Source organism: Dipodomys spectabilis, unplaced genomic scaffold (assembly GCF_019054845.1).
Source record: "Dipodomys spectabilis isolate Male_0828 unplaced genomic scaffold, ASM1905484v1 ptg000477l, whole genome shotgun sequence".
NCBI lineage: Eukaryota > Metazoa > Chordata > Mammalia > Rodentia > Heteromyidae > Dipodomys > Dipodomys spectabilis.
In genome coordinates this window covers 2,792,309-2,809,790 of record NW_024871154.1, presented here as the reverse complement: position 1 = coordinate 2,809,790, position 17,482 = coordinate 2,792,309, and the positions used below count along the sequence as shown (strand labels likewise).

At 43.3% G+C, this 17,482-nt stretch overlaps 1 protein-coding gene across 1 annotated transcript; it reads left to right on the top strand.

Annotated features, from left to right (window-relative positions):
* Nucleotides 1–212: 212 nt before the first annotated feature.
* Nucleotides 213–17,404, top strand: Tmprss12 (transmembrane serine protease 12). The gene is made up of 7 exons (XM_042668802.1): nt 213–390; nt 1,535–1,730; nt 6,251–6,519; nt 8,249–8,391; nt 11,934–12,095; nt 13,010–13,096; nt 17,300–17,404. The coding sequence occupies exons 1-7, from the start codon at nt 213–215 to the stop codon at nt 17,402–17,404; spliced, it is 1,140 nt and encodes a 379-aa protein (XP_042524736.1).
* Nucleotides 17,405–17,482: the final 78 nt, after the last annotated feature.

Below are 17,482 nucleotides of genomic sequence, written 5' to 3'. Positions count from 1 at the left end.
GGCCCGGGATCCTCCCCGGCGCCCCGGGGGTAACAGTAGGGACCTGGCCGGGCGGCTCCCCAGCGCAGCCGCCGGCCGAGCCCCCACTCGGGGCACTTCTGCCCAGTAAGTGGGAGCCCACCCAGTATCCTCATCCGGGTACCTCGGCTGGGGCCGGGTCTTCCGGTGGCTCCACCCCAGCCGGCCGCCATCTTGCCCCGGAGAGCGCCAAGATGGGGCTGATGCTCCTGAGTGCCTGGCTGCTGGTGGGGAGCGCCCTCCTGTCTCCTGAGCACCACTCGCCCTCGGGGAGGCAAGGGGTCGGCCCCCCGCAGGAACAGCATGGTCCGGGGCCCAAGGCGGCACGCGGAAAGCCCCACGGGCCGAAGGAGGACTTGGCCACAAAGGGCAGTGTCACTCATCCCCGACCTCCCCGACCTCCCCGTCCCCTTCCGTCCCCTTCCGTCCCCTTCTGCCCCTCTGGCTCCTCCAACTGCCCCCCCCCACTGCGGCCCCCCATTGGCCCCTCCTCACCCCACTGGATTTACCAGGCCCCCCACACCCCTAGACCTGCCATAATGACCTTTGAACTTCTGGGGTTTTGCTCCTGGGTTTGTAGATGAATAGTGACCAATCAGCGCTCGGAGCTGAACTCTTCCCAGTGCAGCTGAGAACCATTAGTTCAACTAATTAACAAGCAAAAATTAGAGTTTGTAGCTCTTGACTCACCAATCCCAGACTACTTACACTCAAAATACAACTGAGCTACTTCCCCAACCCCTGGGCCCACCTTTTTGGTTTGTTTTGTGCAGGTACTGGGGTTTGAACTTAGGGCTTTACATTCTTGCGTGGCTTTTTGGCCAAAGGCTGGTGCTCTATCACTTAAGTCACACCTCCAGTTCTGGCTGTTTTGCTAATTGGAGATAGGAGCCTCCAGGACTTTCCTGCTTAGGCTGGCTTCAAATCTTGATCCTCAGATCTCAGCCTCACGTGTAGCTAGGATTATAGGCATGAGCCACCAGCTAGTCTCAGGCTCTTAATTCACCAGTTCATGATGGAAAAATGGGGAAACCTACCAGAAAAACAACTAATTATTATTATTTTTATTTCAGGGGAATAGTTTTTAAATTAATGAACTGTGTTGATTTCTAAGTAATCGACTATGGGATATTTAAGCTCCTTTATCTCATATCTTTCAAAATTCTGAGCATGCCTCAGGTGTCCAGCTTGCTTCATCAGTCTCTAATTTAAGTCAATAATGGGGCTTCAACTCAAGGCCTCGTGCTTTCTACTACTTGAACCACACCACCACTTCTGGCTTTGGGATAATTAGAGATAAGAGTTTCTCAGATTTGTCTGCACAGTCTGGCTTCTAACCACAATCCTCAGATCTCAGCCTCCAGAGTCACTAAGATTACAGCTACCAGTGACCAGTGCTTCATCAGCTTTTAAAAAAGGAATTTAAAGAAGTAGCTTAATGTATCCAGATTAAGAAGTAACATACCATATACATGATAGTGCTCAGGCCAAATAATGTATCATTTTTTATTTTTAGATTGTGGAAGGGCTCCCCTTAGGCATATGTTGGAAGGGTCTCGGATTATAGGGGGCGCAGAAGCTCAAGTCGGCGCTTGGCCATGGATAGTTAGCCTGCAGATTCAAAGTGGCAATCTCCTTGCTCATATATGTGGGGGAAGCCTAGTGAGAGACAGGTGGGTCCTCACAGCTGCCCACTGCACTAACGATGCTAGGTATGTATTGGAACATAATTCCTATTTTATCCTCAGGTGATACACTCAAGTGACAAAGGTCTATTTGACTCCAACTCCTTTCAGTGAAGCCATATATTTGCAAGTAACCGTAATGCTTTATAGTGTACTATATTGTTGAATCTTTTGTTTAGGTCCAATGCTAGAACTTGTTGGTTATCTGACGCTTTGCTAACTGGCAGGCACTGAGCTGCACTTCCAACCCTAGTTGTTGAGTCATTGAGTCACCAGTTGGTGACCTTTTTCTATCAAGAGAGAAAATATAAAGTTTACAGGTCATACGAAAGTAGTAATAAAAAATACATAATTTATGGGTGTGGTTGTGACCTAATAAAACTTAATGTTTTTTTCTATTTTTATATATATTGATGGATTTCATCAGTCATTGAAAATTTTAGCTCATTTTTTTCCCTAAGCATTTAAAAATGTAAGGCTGGGTATATAGCTCAGTGTTAGAGTGCTTGCCTACTTGCCTAGCATGCCAAACCGCCCCCCCCCCCCAGTATCACTCAGAGCGAGAGACAGAGACAGGCACAGAGACAGACACAAGACAGAGACAGAGACAGAGACAGAGAGACAGAGAGAGAGAAGTGGTTGGTGACTATGATTAAAATACATTGTATGCATTTATGAAAATGTCACAGGATTGTGGCTCAAATGACACAGTGTTTGCCTAGCATGCATAAGGCCCCAGGTTCAATTTTTACTCTCTACTACTTAAAAAGAAAAGTGAGAGAAAAAAGATGATATCACATCAAAGTCCATTAGTTTGTACAATTAACATTTGCTAATTTTTTAAATAGGAAAATATGTTTTTCTTATGGGCTAAATAAAAACAAGAGATGGGCTATATTTGGCTCTCACAGTTAAGACTTTGAACAAAAGACTTGTTTTATCTACATTGATCTGCAAACTCTCATTTGCAGCTTGATTTCTGTGACCAACAGGATTAAGGATCTACTTAATCCACTCTTCTCAGGTTCTAGCCTACTGATATCTACAATACTTAAAGCCTTAAAACTCTCTTTTCTTGATTTCTTTATAATTACCTCATAATTACTTTTTTCTTTGGTGCCATTGTGGTATGAACTCAGGACATTCCGTCTTTTCTTTATTTCTAAGACCCACTGCTGAATAATAATTCTGGAGAGAAGGGGGATACACAGGAGAATGTTTTCCTATGATCCATTATGATCTTTCATTCTTTTTAATAGTCTTTCAGTTTTAGCTCCTATAGCTAGCTGGCCTTCTCAATTTTTATTATTAGTTATGTGGGCCAGCCCAGCTTTATTTTTCTTTTTTGCCAGTCCTGGGGCTTGAACTCAGGGCCTGGGCACTGTTCCTGAGCTTCTTTTGCTCAAGGCTAGCACTCTATCACTTGAACCACAACACCACTTCCAGCTTTTTCTGTGTATGTGGTACTGAGGAATTGAACCCAGGTTTCATGCTTGCTAGGCAAGAACTCTACCACTAAGCCACATTCCCAGCCCCAGCTCAGCTTTTCGTTCTAGGGAATGTCTTCGTTGCCCAGTTTATGAATTAACTACCCTCTAATCGGGCCTCCCGCTGTCCCCTAGAATAGACACCTCTGTCCGTTCTGGATCATATACTCAATGGGGCAAAATCCTTTTCTTCACACAGGGACACAGTTATATATTAGCGCCAGTGGATTATGACTAGGAAAAGAGAAATGTTTCTGTATACAGTGCTGAGGATCAAACCCAAAGTCTCACAAATGTTAGGGGAGTACCCTATCATTGAGCCACATCCCCAGCCCTGAAAAGATGCTGCTTGTTTTAATAATCTCCACATAATTAATGCTGGAAAAGAATGTATACAGTGCAGTAGCACCGGTATCAAGTACAACTTAGAAACCACTCCTAACTTACTCTGACAGAAATCCCCCCCCTTTTTTTTTTTCGGTCAGTTGTGAGTCTTGAACTCTGGGCCTGGGCACTGTCCCTGAGCTCTTCAGCTCAAGGTGAACACTCTATCTTGAGCCACAGCACCACTTAGAGTTTTCTGGTGATTACTTGGAGATAAGAGTCTCACAGATTTTCCTGCCCGGGCTGGCTTTGAACCAACTTTGATCCTCAGATCTCAGCCTCCTGAGTAGCTAGGATTACAGGTGTGAGCCACAAGCACCCAACAGAAATCATTTTTTGAATGTATTTTTCTCACATTTCTTGTTTCTCTTTTTACTATTTTTAAATGAAGGACATAATTTATGTGCAGCAAAATTTGCCCTTTAGTGTTCCAGTCTGCAGTTTTATTTTTGTGTGAATGTGTATGTGTGTGTGTGTGTGTGTGTGTGTGTGCGCGCGCACACACACACACACATGTGTACTAGGGATTGAACCTAAGAGCTCAAACTTGGGAGGGAAGGGAGGGAGAATATGGGGGTGATAACCTGCACTGTTGGCATCACACACACACTCAAACTTTGCTAAATAACAGTGTATAAGCTGAAAGTTCTCCACAGTTGAATTCCAGGTGTAATAACTGTTAATAGAAAGTTAATTGTTGATCTTTTGACCATTTTTGGTTTGGTTTATATAAAATCCTTACTTGTATCTATCTTATATATTAATCCATATTTTTAAAAATCTTATGTTTAAATGTTTTGTTCTAGTATATTTCAAAAAATTATAAAAGTAGAGGAAATATTTATATGATTCCTATTCACCTGTCACACACCTTGAAGTTACTTAAACCTGTCCTCTCGTGGCATGCATGTGTACATCACCAGCTCAATCTCCCGTGTGTGTGTGTGTGTGTGTGTGTATGTGGTGTGTGTGTGTAGTGTGTGTGGTGTGTGTGGTGTGTGGGTGGTGGTGGTGTGTGTGTGTGTGTGTGCGTGTGTGTGCATGCGTGCGTGTTTGTGTGTGTATGTGTGTGGTGTGTGTGTGCATGTGTGTGGGGGTGCGTGTGCATGTGTGTGTGTGTGGTGTGTGGGTGGTGTGGTGTGTGTGTCTGTGTGTGCATGCGCGTGCATATGTGTGCGTGCATGTGGTGTGTGTGTCGTATGTGGTTTGTGGTGTGGTGTGTGTGTGTAGTGTGTGTGGTGTGTGTGGTGTGTGTGGTGTGTGGGTGGTGGTGGTGTGTGTGTGTGCGTGTGTGTGCATGCGTGCGTGTTTGTGTATGTGTGTGGTATGTGTGTGCATGTGTGTGGGGGTGCGTGTGCATGTGTGGGTGTGTGTGTGTATGTGGTGTGTGTGTGTAGTGTGTGTGGTGTGTGTGGTGTGTGTGGTGTGTGGGTGGTGGTGGTGTGTGTGTGTGTGTGTGTGCGTGTTTGTGTATGTGTGTGGTGTGTGTGTGTATGTGTGTGTATGTGTGTGTGTGTGGTGTGTGGGTGGGGTGGTGTGTGTGTCTGTGTGTGCATGCGCGTGCGTGCGTGTGCGTGCGTGTGGTGTGTGGGTGGTGTGGTGTGTGTCTGTGTGTGCATGCGCGTGCATGTGTGTGCGTGCGTGTGGTGTGTGTGTGTCGCACGTGGTTTGTGGTGTGGTGTGTGTGTGTGTGGTGCTGGGTCTGAAACGCAGTGTCTTACTCGCGCTAAGCATGTGCTCTGCCATTGAGCTACAGCCCTAGCTCACCTTCTCCAGTTGTTTTAAAGCAAATCTCCAGAGTTACCACTTGGGATATCTCTGAAAGATGGGAACACTTTACTTAAAAGATTTATTCATTTAAATATTTAATCTACTTGGCGTTCAATTTGTTGCTTAGTTTTATATCAGAAATCTAACAGCTGTTGTCCCAAAGTATATAGATATATGTATAGATACATATGTATATATGTTTCTATCCACATACATATATATACATGTATGTATATATGTATATATACATATGTGTGTATATACGTATATGTATATATACACATACATGTATGTATGTGTACATTGGTAAGACTGTTGTAATATTACCATGGGTTGGAGGTATGCCTCAAGTGGTAGAGTGCCTGCCTAGCAAGTGCAAGGCCCCGAGTTCAAACCTCAAAACTGCCGAAAAGAAAGGGGAGGAGGAGAGAAGGGGGAAGGAGGGAGGGAATGAGGGAGGACAAAGAAAGGTAGGGTCTGTGTCTGGATTTTCTACCTCATCTTTTTTCCTTCTCCTACATAATGAAGCTTGTACTTTTATACTTTGTGACCATTAAAGCAGAATTAACGTGTTCAATTATCTATCAGGAAAAAAAAAAACCACAACAACTACTAGTAGGAGGTTGTAATCTTAGCTACTCAAGAGGCTGAGATCTGAGGATCACAGTTGGAAGCCAGCCCCAGCAGAAAAGTCAATGAGACTCTTATCTCCAATAAACTACTCAGAAAAAGCCAGAAGTAGCTCTGCTGGTGAAGTGGCAGAGCACTAGCCTTGAGCACAGAGGCTCAGGAACAGCACCCAGGCCCAGAGTTCGAGATCCAGGACCATCAAAAAAGAAAAAGAAAAAAAAAAAAAAGAATATTGACCCAAACACACTTATAATGAGAATCTATGCTTTCTTTCAGAGATCCTTTAATGTGGAGAGCGGTGATTGGAACCAATGATATATACATGAACAGTCCACACAGCAAGAAGATAAAAATTACAGCAATCATTATCCATCCAGACTTCATTATGGATACTTTCGTGAATGATATTGCACTTTTTCACTTAAAAAAAGCTGTGAAGTATAGTGACTATATTCAACCTATTTGTCTACCTTTTGGTATTTTCCAAAAACTAGATCAGAACACAAAATGTTTTATAAGTGGCTGGGGAAGAACAAAAGAAGAAGGTAATTATGGTGCAAATTTTGCCCACACATATCTTCCTGATTTTTGAGAGAGGTTTAATCTTTTTAAGTATTTCTTTTTCAAACTTTTCCTTTTCCTTTCTTTTTTGGTGCTAGTATAGGGGCTTGAATTCAGGGTCTGGGCACCATCCCTGAGCATTTTTGCTCAAGGCTGATGCTTTACCACTTGAACCACAGCTTCACTTACGGCTTTTGGCTGATAAATTGGAGATAAGAGTCTCACAAACTTTTCTGCTCAGGATATCTTCAAACAATGACTCAGATCTCAGTTTCTTGAGTAGTTAGAATTACAGGCATGAGCCACTGGTACTCAACTTTTAAAAGTATTTGTTTTGTGATACTGGGAATTTAATCTGGTTTTGCAAATAATTGGTAGGTAAAGATTCTCTCGCTCTCCCTCCCTCCCTCCCCTGCCCCTGTGCCAGTTCCCATTTTCTGGTGGTTTATTGGAGATAAGAGTTTCATTGACTTCCCTGCCCTGGCTGGCTTTGAATCATAATGCTCAGATCTCAGCCTTCTGAGTAGCTAGGATTATAGACATTGAGCCATCAGCACCTGCCCCCCGGGCCCCCCCGACTTTTTTTTTTTTAAAGAGGTGAAGTGATTTGTCCAGAAAGATTTAGATATTTTTATTTTTAGGTGTGACTATGGAAGAGGAAATATTTGACATAATAGGAAGAATAAAGTCTGAAAATTATAAATTAAATGTCTAAATTTAAAAGTTTAAAAGAACATTATAATAAACCCACAGAAAGAAGAAATAATTTAATGTAATTAATAGAAAATGGTGAAAGAAAAGAGAAATCTAATTCTTAGAAAAAACAATAAACACTAGTAAGACTGGGGAGAAGAGAAGGTACAGATATAAATAAGATTAAAATATATACTGAAAAAAGTAGCCCTAGGGATCAAATTCAGGGCCTTATGTATGCCTATAATTTGTTTAAAAATTTTATGCTTAGGTTGAGAAGCAGCTCAAGGGGGTTAGAACACTTGCTTAGCAAGTGCAAGGTCCTGAGTTCAAACCCTGGAACCGGCAATAACAACAAAAACAAAACACCCACACCATAAGTTATTTGAATCTTTTATAAGTACGTCCAAAAAATCCAGATTGAGGGAACATACCTCAATTCAGTATACATGAACAACAATAATTTTAAGGCCCAAACCAAGCAACTATAAGAAAGTCCAGCATTATAAACAGACATTCCAAGTAAATTATTAAATTATCAAGTATGTCATAAATCAAATTTATCAGAAGTGGTGTTTCCCAGAAATTCAAGGGTATTTTAATATTAGAAGTCTCTGCACAAATCCCTGAGTTCAACCTCAGTTTCACCAAAAACAAATCTCTTAATGGGATTCACAAAGTGCTTCATTAAAGGACAAAAATATCTCAAGAGATGCAAAAACTGATTAGATAAAATGTAGAAACATGCCAAAACATGACATTAAGTGAAATAAGGCAGATACAAAAGGCTGTATGTTTGATGATTGTGTTCATGTAACATTCCAAATGGCAAATCACAGCAAGAAAACAGATCAGTGGCTGTGAGCAGCGGGGAGGGGGGGCGGGGGATGAATGAAACTGAGGAGAAAAGCTGGGGTGGGAGGAAGAGAGGGAAAGAAGATTACTATCAACCTATTAAACACTGTAAATCACTGCTCACATTCCAAAATACTTCACTGGTTTTTTTTGTATTGTTAACAGGTAATGGAACCCATGTTTTACAGGAAGCAGAAGTACATTATATTTCTCGAAAGTTATGTAATTCTGACAGTGGTTATGCAGGTGTAATTCCTCAAACTTCCTTTTGTGCAGGTGATGAAGATGGAGCCTTTGACACTTGCAGGGTAAGGTATTTTCTAAATGCAGAAGGTAATCTGAACAAGGCCTTTACTTACTTTTGGGTGATCTAAATCATAATAACATGGTTATTACCATTTGTGTGGTTTTTTTTCCTGGTCCTAGGGCTTGAACTCAGGGCCTGGGCACTAATCCTGAGCATCTTTGTGCTCAAGGCTAGTGCTCTACCACCTGAGCCACAGAGCCACTTCTGGCTTTTTCAGAGTAGTTTATTGGAGGTAAGAGTCTCATGGACTTTTCTAGCTGGGCTGGCTTCAAACCATGATCCTCAGATCTCAGCCTCTTGAGTAGCCATGATTATAGGCATGAGCCACTGGCACGAGGTTTTGTGTTTTTCTTTTTAATATATACTTTTTATGGGGCTGGGAAGGTGGCTCAGTGGAAGAGCGCTTGCCTTGCATGCCAGAGGCCCTGGGTTCGATTCCTCAGCACCACATAAGCAAAAAGAAAAAAGCCGGAAGTGGCGCTGTGGCTCAAATGGTAGAGCACTAGCCTTGAGCTGAAGAGCTGAGGGACAGCGTCCAGGCCCAGAGGGCAGGCCCCATGACCGGACTTCCCCCCCAAAAATAAATAAAAATATATTTATATATATATATATATATATATATATATATATACATACATACTGTAAAGATACTGTACAGAGGGGTTACAGTTACATGAGTAAGGTAATGAGTACATTTCCTATCGAGCATTGTTCCCCCCTCCTTTGTTTTCCCCCTGTTTGTTTTTTCTATGTCTCTGTCTCTTTTAGAGATTCCAATTAAGAGTGGAATTATTCTATCAGTGATGACAGGGAGTGCAAGCAAAGCCAGGAAATACCCGCTCACACTCACTAGGAGGGCTGTAATAAGACACAATAAGTTCTGTCAAGAATGTGGAGAAACTGGAACTCTCAGACACTGTTTGCTGGAATGCAACTTAGCAGTTTTTCAAAGTGTTACACACCGACTCATCCCTCTCCTCTATCTCCATGCCAGGGACTGAACCCAGGATCTTGAACATGCCAAGCATACACTCTACCACTGAGCTGACTCCTCTCCTCTTTCTGTGTGCTTCTTCCACATCTACCAGCTCTGCACTTTTCTAGAGAATTCCATGCTCTCATCTTCTATTCATCTTTTTTTTTTTTTGGTCGGCCGTGGGGCTTGAACTCTGGGCCTGGGCGCTGTCCCTCAGCTCTTCAGCTCAAGGCGAGCGCTCTACCACTTGAGCTACAGCGCCACTTCCAGTTTTCTGGTGGTTTATTGGAGATAGGAGTCTCACGGTCTCTCTTGCCCGGGCTGGCTTTGAACCGCGATCCTCAGATCTCAGCCTCCTGAGTAGCTAGGATTACAGGCTTGAGCCACCAGCGCCCGGCTTCTATTCATCTTATTATGATTTTTTTTTGTCAGTCATGGGGCTTGAACTCTGGGCTTCGGCTCTGCCCCTGCACTCTTCAGCCCAAGGTGAGCACTCTACCACTTGAGCCACAGCACTAGTTTCAGTTTTCTAGTGGTTAATTGGAGGTAAAAGTCTCATGGACTTTCCTACCTGGGTTAGCTTTGAACCACAATCCTTAGATCTCAGCCTCCTGAGTAGTTAGGATTACATGTGTGAGCCACAGGCACCCAGCTTCTATTAATTTTTTTTTGGGGGGGGGGTCCGGTCATGGGTCTTGAACTCTGGGCCTGGGCGCTGTCCCTCAGCTCTTCAGCTCAAGGCTAGCACTCTACTAGCACTCTACGCTTCTATTAATTTTTATTTTGACAATATAATGTTGATCTTTCCTGTGTCTTTTCCCTTAAAAATCTTGCTGAGGTTGGGCATTGGTGGCTCACATCTGTAATCCTAGCTATTCAGGAGGCCGGGATCCTAGGATCACAGTTTGAAGCCCGCCTGGTCATAAAATCCATGAGACGCATCTCCAATCAACTACCAAAACATCTGGAAGTGGAGCTGTGGTGCAAGTGGTAGAGTGCTAGCCATAAGCAAAAAGCAGCTCAGGGACAATGCTCAGGCCCTGAGTTCAAGCCCCAGGACTGGTACAAAAAAAAAAAAAAAAAGCTGGAAGTGGAGCTGTTGATCAAGTTGTAGAGCTTTAGCCTTAAACATAAGAGATCAGTGACAGTGCCCAGACCCTGAGTTCAAGCTCTAAGAGTGGTGTACACGTACACGTGTACACACACACACACACATACAATCTTGATGAATAAATCAGAAAGAATCCAGTCCTTGAATTGGAAGTGTGGCTGTGGTAGAGTACCAGCCACAAGTGGGGATGAAGAATCCAATCCAACTGAACTGCATTCCTGGACTCAACATAAAAAATTATTACTCAGAATTATTCAATGTCCACCTAACCCTGAATTGTAATCACTTAGAAACAACCCTTAAGCCTTTAGACACTGATATTTTAGTATCATTGTTTTGAGTACATTATGAAATCCTGAGTAACAGTCTTACATAAACAAGAGGCTCATTATCTACAGTACTATTGAGTCTCTCTCTACTCTTATTTTCCTGTACCAGGCAGTGTGAACACTTGAAAAGATGCCATCTTTGCAAGATCCCAGTTTGCTTGTCTAGCTAACAAACCATGCACATATACCTACTATATATATATATATATATGTACACACACACACACATATATATATATATATATATATGATCTTAAAATTATCTTTTTAGAGCTGGGATCTGGTAGCTCACACTTGTAATCTTAGCTACTCAGGAAGCTGAGCTCATCTGAGAATCACTATTCAAAGCCAGCCAGGGCAAGAAAGCCTGTGAACCTCTTACCTTCAATTTAAAAAAAAAAAAAGGCAGAAATGCAGCTGTAGCTTGAGTGTTTTGAGCCAAAAAGCTAAGAGACAGTTTCCAGGCCCCAAGTTCAAGCCTGAGTACTAGCATAATAAAGAATTTCATTATAGTATTCTACTTCAAAACTATGCACAGAAGTTTATCCACCAGTTTATATGATTCCTCCAAACAACTGGACAGGTTGCATGCCTCCTGCTTAAGTTGGAATAATTAATGAAAAATCTATTGATCTAAAGCATTACATTAACATGCTAAAGGGTAGTATTATATCTATGGCCAGGGAGTCTTTCTGCCAAGAAGCCATCTGTCTCCCTGTTCTTCCTACCCTACACTTAATTCTGTTACTACAGTCTGTGTGTGAGTCTATTGTGTGAGATAAAAATCTGTGCTATCACTTGGAGGAATACATAAACTGAATGCTTACATATCTGTTTGATGTAAATAATTTATCCCCGCTCTACTCCTGCTTAAAAAACAGTGGCTCAGTGGTAGAGTGCTTGCCTAGCATGCACAAGGCCCTGGGTTCGACTCCTCAGCACCACATAAGCAGAAAAAGCCAGAAGTGGTGCTGCTGCTCAAGTGGTAGAGTGCTAGCCTTGAGCTGAAGAGCTGAGGGACAGTGCCCAGGCCCAGAGTTCAGGCCCCACGACCGACAAAAACAAAAAACAAAATAAAAAAAACAGTGCTAGAAATAAGTAACACTATTTTGGGACTCTTTTGATAGGGTGATAGCGGTGGACCATTAATGTGCTACTTACCAGAATACAAGAGGTTTTTTGTCATGGGAATTACCAGTTATGGACATGGCTGTGGCCGAAGATATTTTCCTGGTATCTACTGTGGGCCATCCTTCTACCAACAGTGGCTGACACACCAGTTCTCCCAGGCAAGCACTAAAGACACCTTTCAGATCCTTGTTCTATTAGGATCTATCATCTTTCTAGCAGCAACATGAAGACATTCTGAAGACTTTGCTATTTTTATTTTATATGGTGTCCCTTTTTCTATTCTACATAATGAACATATTCTTTGTAGCAACTAATTGCTTACTTTAGATGTCTCATGTGAATATCATTTAGAAAAACAATTAGAGATACTATTGTAAATTTGGCACTTTGGCCTCTTTGAAAGAGCTTGATGGTTCTAGTTTATAAATATAACTCTGTATTTAGAATACGTTCCTAGAGTTTATGCAACATATTCAGTTAAATATGTATCTTATGCAAATAAATGATAAATAAGAGTTTATTATCAAAATGAAATTGTTCAAACGAGGTTGAATTCTGTCAAAATAGATTACTTGCAACTATGAAGCTGAAACAAGGAAAACTGTTGGGAAGGCTATTTTTTTGTGGGAGAAGGAGTGTGATAAGAGGGGGTGATCGCATTAGCTAGCTAGAATTACTCAATATCAGGCCCTGCTGCTAGACCTTCCTGGTATGCAGTTCAACAAAACCCAGGCAGTAAATCCAGCCAGCCTCCTGCCAGATGACAACCCCACTGTGCCTTTTTTTTTTTTTTTTTGGTCTGTTGTGAGGCATGAACTCTGGGCCTGGGCACTGTCCCTGCACTCTTCAGCTCAAGGCAAGCGCTCTACCACTTGAGCCACAGCACCACTTCTCGTTTTCTAGAGGTTTATTGGAGATAAGAGTCTCATGGAGTTTCCTGACCAGGCTGGCTTTGGACCATGATCCTCAGATCTCAGCCTCCTGAGTAGCTAGGATTATAGGCATGAGTCACCTGCGCCCGGCCCCCCACTGTGCTAAACATGACTGTTTAGATGTGATGGACTTGACTCAGACTATTTGTCCTAATTTGACTGACATTCCACTGGAGGAACCAGAGGCAGTACTCTGCACCCATGGCAGTAGCTTTGTGAAGGAGGGGGTAAGTCACGCAGGAGCTATGGTGGTGACTTTAAGTCATTTGGGTTCAAGCCTTTCCCTATGGAACCTCTGCTCAACAGGAAGAATTACTTGCTCTGAAAGGCCCTTTGGTGGGCAAAGGCTAAAGCTGTGACCATCTACACAGACAGTAGATATGCCTTTGCCATAGCCCACAAGCACACGGCCATCTCTAAAAAAGCCGGAAGTAGCACTGTGACTGAACTGATAGAGTGCTAGCCTTGAGCAAAAGAAGCTCAGGGACAGTGCCCAGGCCCTGAGTTCAAGCCCCAGGACTAGAAATTTAAAAAAAAAAAAAAGTCTCCTAGTTCTCATTGACATTGTTTCAGGGTGGGTAGAGGCATTTCTCAAAGCAGGCAACAATGTTGTGATGAAAAGTTCTTACATGAAATTATACCCTGCGTTAGCTTGCATTTAACCTTAGGCTCTGATAATAGTCTGTCTTTTATATCAAAAAATTTCCAACAGGTGAGAAAAGTCTTAAACATTAATGGAAAACACTGATTGTACCTGTTGGCCTCAAATTTCAGGGCAAGTTGATCAGATGAATCAAACTCTTAAGGAAACCTTCACTAAATTAATTTTAGAGATTGGTGAAAACTGGGCCAATCTTTTACCCTTGGTTCTATTAAAAACTGCATGTTAAAAAAAAAAAAAACTGCATGTACTCCCTACAGGGTAAGGTTTACCCCATTTGAAATAATGTTTGGAAGCCCCCCTCCCTTACTCCCCGGGATCCTCTCTGAAACACTGACTAAACAATGCTTCCTTAAGGCAACTCAGCAGGAGGTGCCTAAACAGGTCCTGGAGACAGTGCCACAGCCTGTCCCTAACCTCACCATTACAGGCTTATGGCAAGGGGTTGAGTTCCAACTTGACCTCTGTGACCTTTTTGAAGAAATAATTCCTCTTAGACAGAAGCCTAACCATTCCCATGGGGGAAGGGGAGAGGGTGCAGGTAGTGGCCTATGGCTCTGAGTCAGTGGACAAAAGCCTACAGACATTACATCTGTCCAGGGCCAGGAAAGCTTAATATTTAATGTACAAATTCAGGAGAGTTCTTTTGTCCCTGTGGGGTTGTGACACCATCTCCAGCATACATGGGTACAAGGAGACCTCTACCTTCAAGTCTGGCATCTTACCTACCCTTCATCATGCCAGGCAGGAAAATGCAACCCTTTACAATTTAGGCCAAGAAATACCCAGGATTCTTCTTGGCAGACTGGGCAGACCTGGGGAATTAGACTATATCTAACAGGAAGGGACCATGACACCCTGTTTGCTATGCAAGAATGTGCATACACCCACCGGCCCCCAAAATGGCTTATAGGCCCATCGGCTGATCTTGATCTGGCCTTTTGGTTTTTTTTTTTGCTAGTCCTGGAGTTGAATTCAGGGCCTGGGCATTGTCCCTGAGGTTCTTCTACTCAACACCAGCACTCTACCACTTCAGCCACAGCGCCACTTCTGGCTTTTTTTATGTGGTACTGAGGAATGGAACGCAGGGCGCTGGACAAGCACTTTACTAGTAAGCCCCAGGAGAGCATTTCTATAGTGAGACAAAACAGAAATGAGGGGGCAGAGGTTGGAAATTTTCCAGAATTGGTTCTAAAAATTGTTTAGTTGGGGGCTGGGAAGGTGGCTCAGTGGTAGAGCGCTTGCCTTGCATGCCTGAGGCCCTGGGTTTGATTCCTCAGCACCACATAAGCAAAAAGAAAAAAGCCGGAAGTGGTGCTGTGGCTCAAGTGGTAGAGTGCTAGCCTTGAGCTGAAGTGCTGAGGAACAGCGCCCAGGCCCAGAGTTCAGGCCCCACGACTGGACAAAAAAAAAAAAAAATTGTTTAGTTGGTCCTCAGTTCTGCAGCCATGGAGCCCTTAATTTTACTTCTTCTGGGTCTCACTGTAGGCCCATGCCTTCTCAATTGTTTTATAAACTTTGTTCAAAATCATATCAGCTTGGTAAAGCTCATGATCATAAGGGCCCAGTAAAGCCCTCTTCCCTGAAGAATCAATTATTTGATGCCAGGTACATAAAATCAGTGGGGAACGACATAGGTGGATGCTGGGCCTAAGCAATGCCATCTTGTCTCCACTGCTATCTTAACATCTTAATAGGTAACAGGGATATTTCACTCAATTCTGAGAACTATAGATAGGGCATAGATCGTTCCAAGATCTGCAGATATGTCATGGGTTCTTAGACTCCAGGAAGGCTCCTGGAGTCTGCTTTACCAGATTGTCTCCCCAGTAACCTCTAGCAAACTCTAACTGCCCTCCTTAGTTAACCTATAACTAGCTTGTTTTGCTTCTGTAAACATGCTTTGCTAGTCTCTATACCATGGGAGAATCTGCCTTGATATGGCTTTTGCCTATAAAGGCTTTATGGCTTTTGCCTATAAAGGCTTTATGCTAACATTTGGCACTGTAGGTTTTTTGGGACACTAGTCTGCCTGCACTCATTAGCTTTCTATTAAAGACTCCTGATTTGAGACTGGGAAGGTGGCTCAGTGGTAGAGCGCTTGCGTTGCATGCCTGAGGCCCTGGGTTCGATTCCTCAGCACCACATAAGCAAACAGAAAAAAGCCAGAAGTGGCGCTGTGGCTCAAGTGGTAGAGCGCTAGCCTTGAGCTGAAGAGCTGAGGGACAGTGCCCAGGCCCAGAGTTCAGGCCCCACCACTAGACCCCCCCCCCAAAAAAAAAAGACTCCTGATTTGACCTGGTAAAATTTGGCTTCTCTATATCTCACTGATTGAATTCCCATATAACACTACGGCCTGAAGTTAAGCCCCAGGACCAGTGCATGCACATACACACAAGAAAGACAATCCTTCTCCCCCCGAAGAAACCATTTCTCAGGTCAGCATTTGGTATTAGATCTTACCCTAATACTAAAGTCAGAAGTCCACTATGAGAAAACTACAAGTCAATAAAAATATATGCAAGGTCCAGCACCAGTGGCTCACTCTTGTAATCCTAGCTACTCAGGAGGCTGAGATCTGAGAATCTCGGTTCAAAGCCAGCCCAAGGCAGGAAGGTCCATAAGACTCTTATCTCCAATAAAACCACCAGAAAACCGATAGTGGTCCTGTGGCTCAAGTGTTAGAGCACTTGCCGTGAGCTGAAGAGCTCATGGTCAGCACTCCCAGAATTCACGACGCCCCATGACTGACCAAAAACTAACCAACCAAACAAACAAACAAACAAAAAAAGATGTAAAACTCCTCAACCAAATAGTAGCATACCAAATCCAACATCACACTGAAAAGATCACACTCCATGACCAAGTGGCATTTATCCAGGGAACCAAGGATAACTCAATAAATCAACATCAATAACATTATGCACCATTATTTACAGAAGACTACAAATCACATAACCATTTTATTCAACAGTTTCATGATTAGAATTACCTCGACATAATTAGGGTCATATATAAAAATCCTATTATTAGGCCATGCACAGTGGTGCATACCTGTTATTCTAGCTATCCAGTAGGGTTAGATCCTTAGGATTATGGTTTCAGGCCAGCCTGGACTAGACTCAAGGTCTCCCTTGCTGGGCAGATGTTCTTCCTGAGCACTGAGGTTCCTTTCTGGGGTGTCATTTTACTTGTCTACACTCTCCGTGTCATGAACTGCCAGTGTTTTCAAGCACAGTTTATTTTTATTTATTTTTTTGGGTCCGCTCATGGGGCCTGAACTCTGGGCCTGGTCACTGTCCCTCAGCTCTTCAGCTCAAGGCTAGCACTCTACCACTTGAGCCACAGTGCCACTTCCGGCTTTTTTCTTTTTGCTTATGTGGTGCTGAGGAATCGAACCCAGGGCCTCAGGCATGGAAGGCAAGCGCTCTACCACTGAGCCACCTTCCCAGCCCCTCAAGCACAGTTTAAAAACTAGGACCCAGTCTTTGAAAGAGGGGAGGCTCAAAACCATAGTCCTGCTTTTGAATTATTAACATCTGAAAGCTCAACCTAGATTGTGGAACTGGGAATTCTGGTTGACTGTGACCAGGCAGACTTATTAATACTTCCTCAGCAAAAAACCAACCAACCAACACGCGCTGGGGGCTTGGAGTAATGGTGTCCAGAAAGTGAAGAGGCCCTTTGGAGGGCAGTTCAGACGAAGGAGCGCGGGCAGGCAGCTTGCTTTTCTGTCGTGCTTTAAACGGGCTCCACCCACACTCTTCAGTTCGTAAAGGACGAGAAGAGGACACAGTGGGGTGGGGTGAAACTCCACGGCACCAAAGGAGACTTCCAGCAGAGAAGCAGCCAGGGTGGACCATCCCAACTCTGAGAAGGGGAAACAGGAAGAGATCTGGAATAAAGGATTGTACTTCATTTCCCTTTTAAGGAAAAGCTGGGACTCATCCAC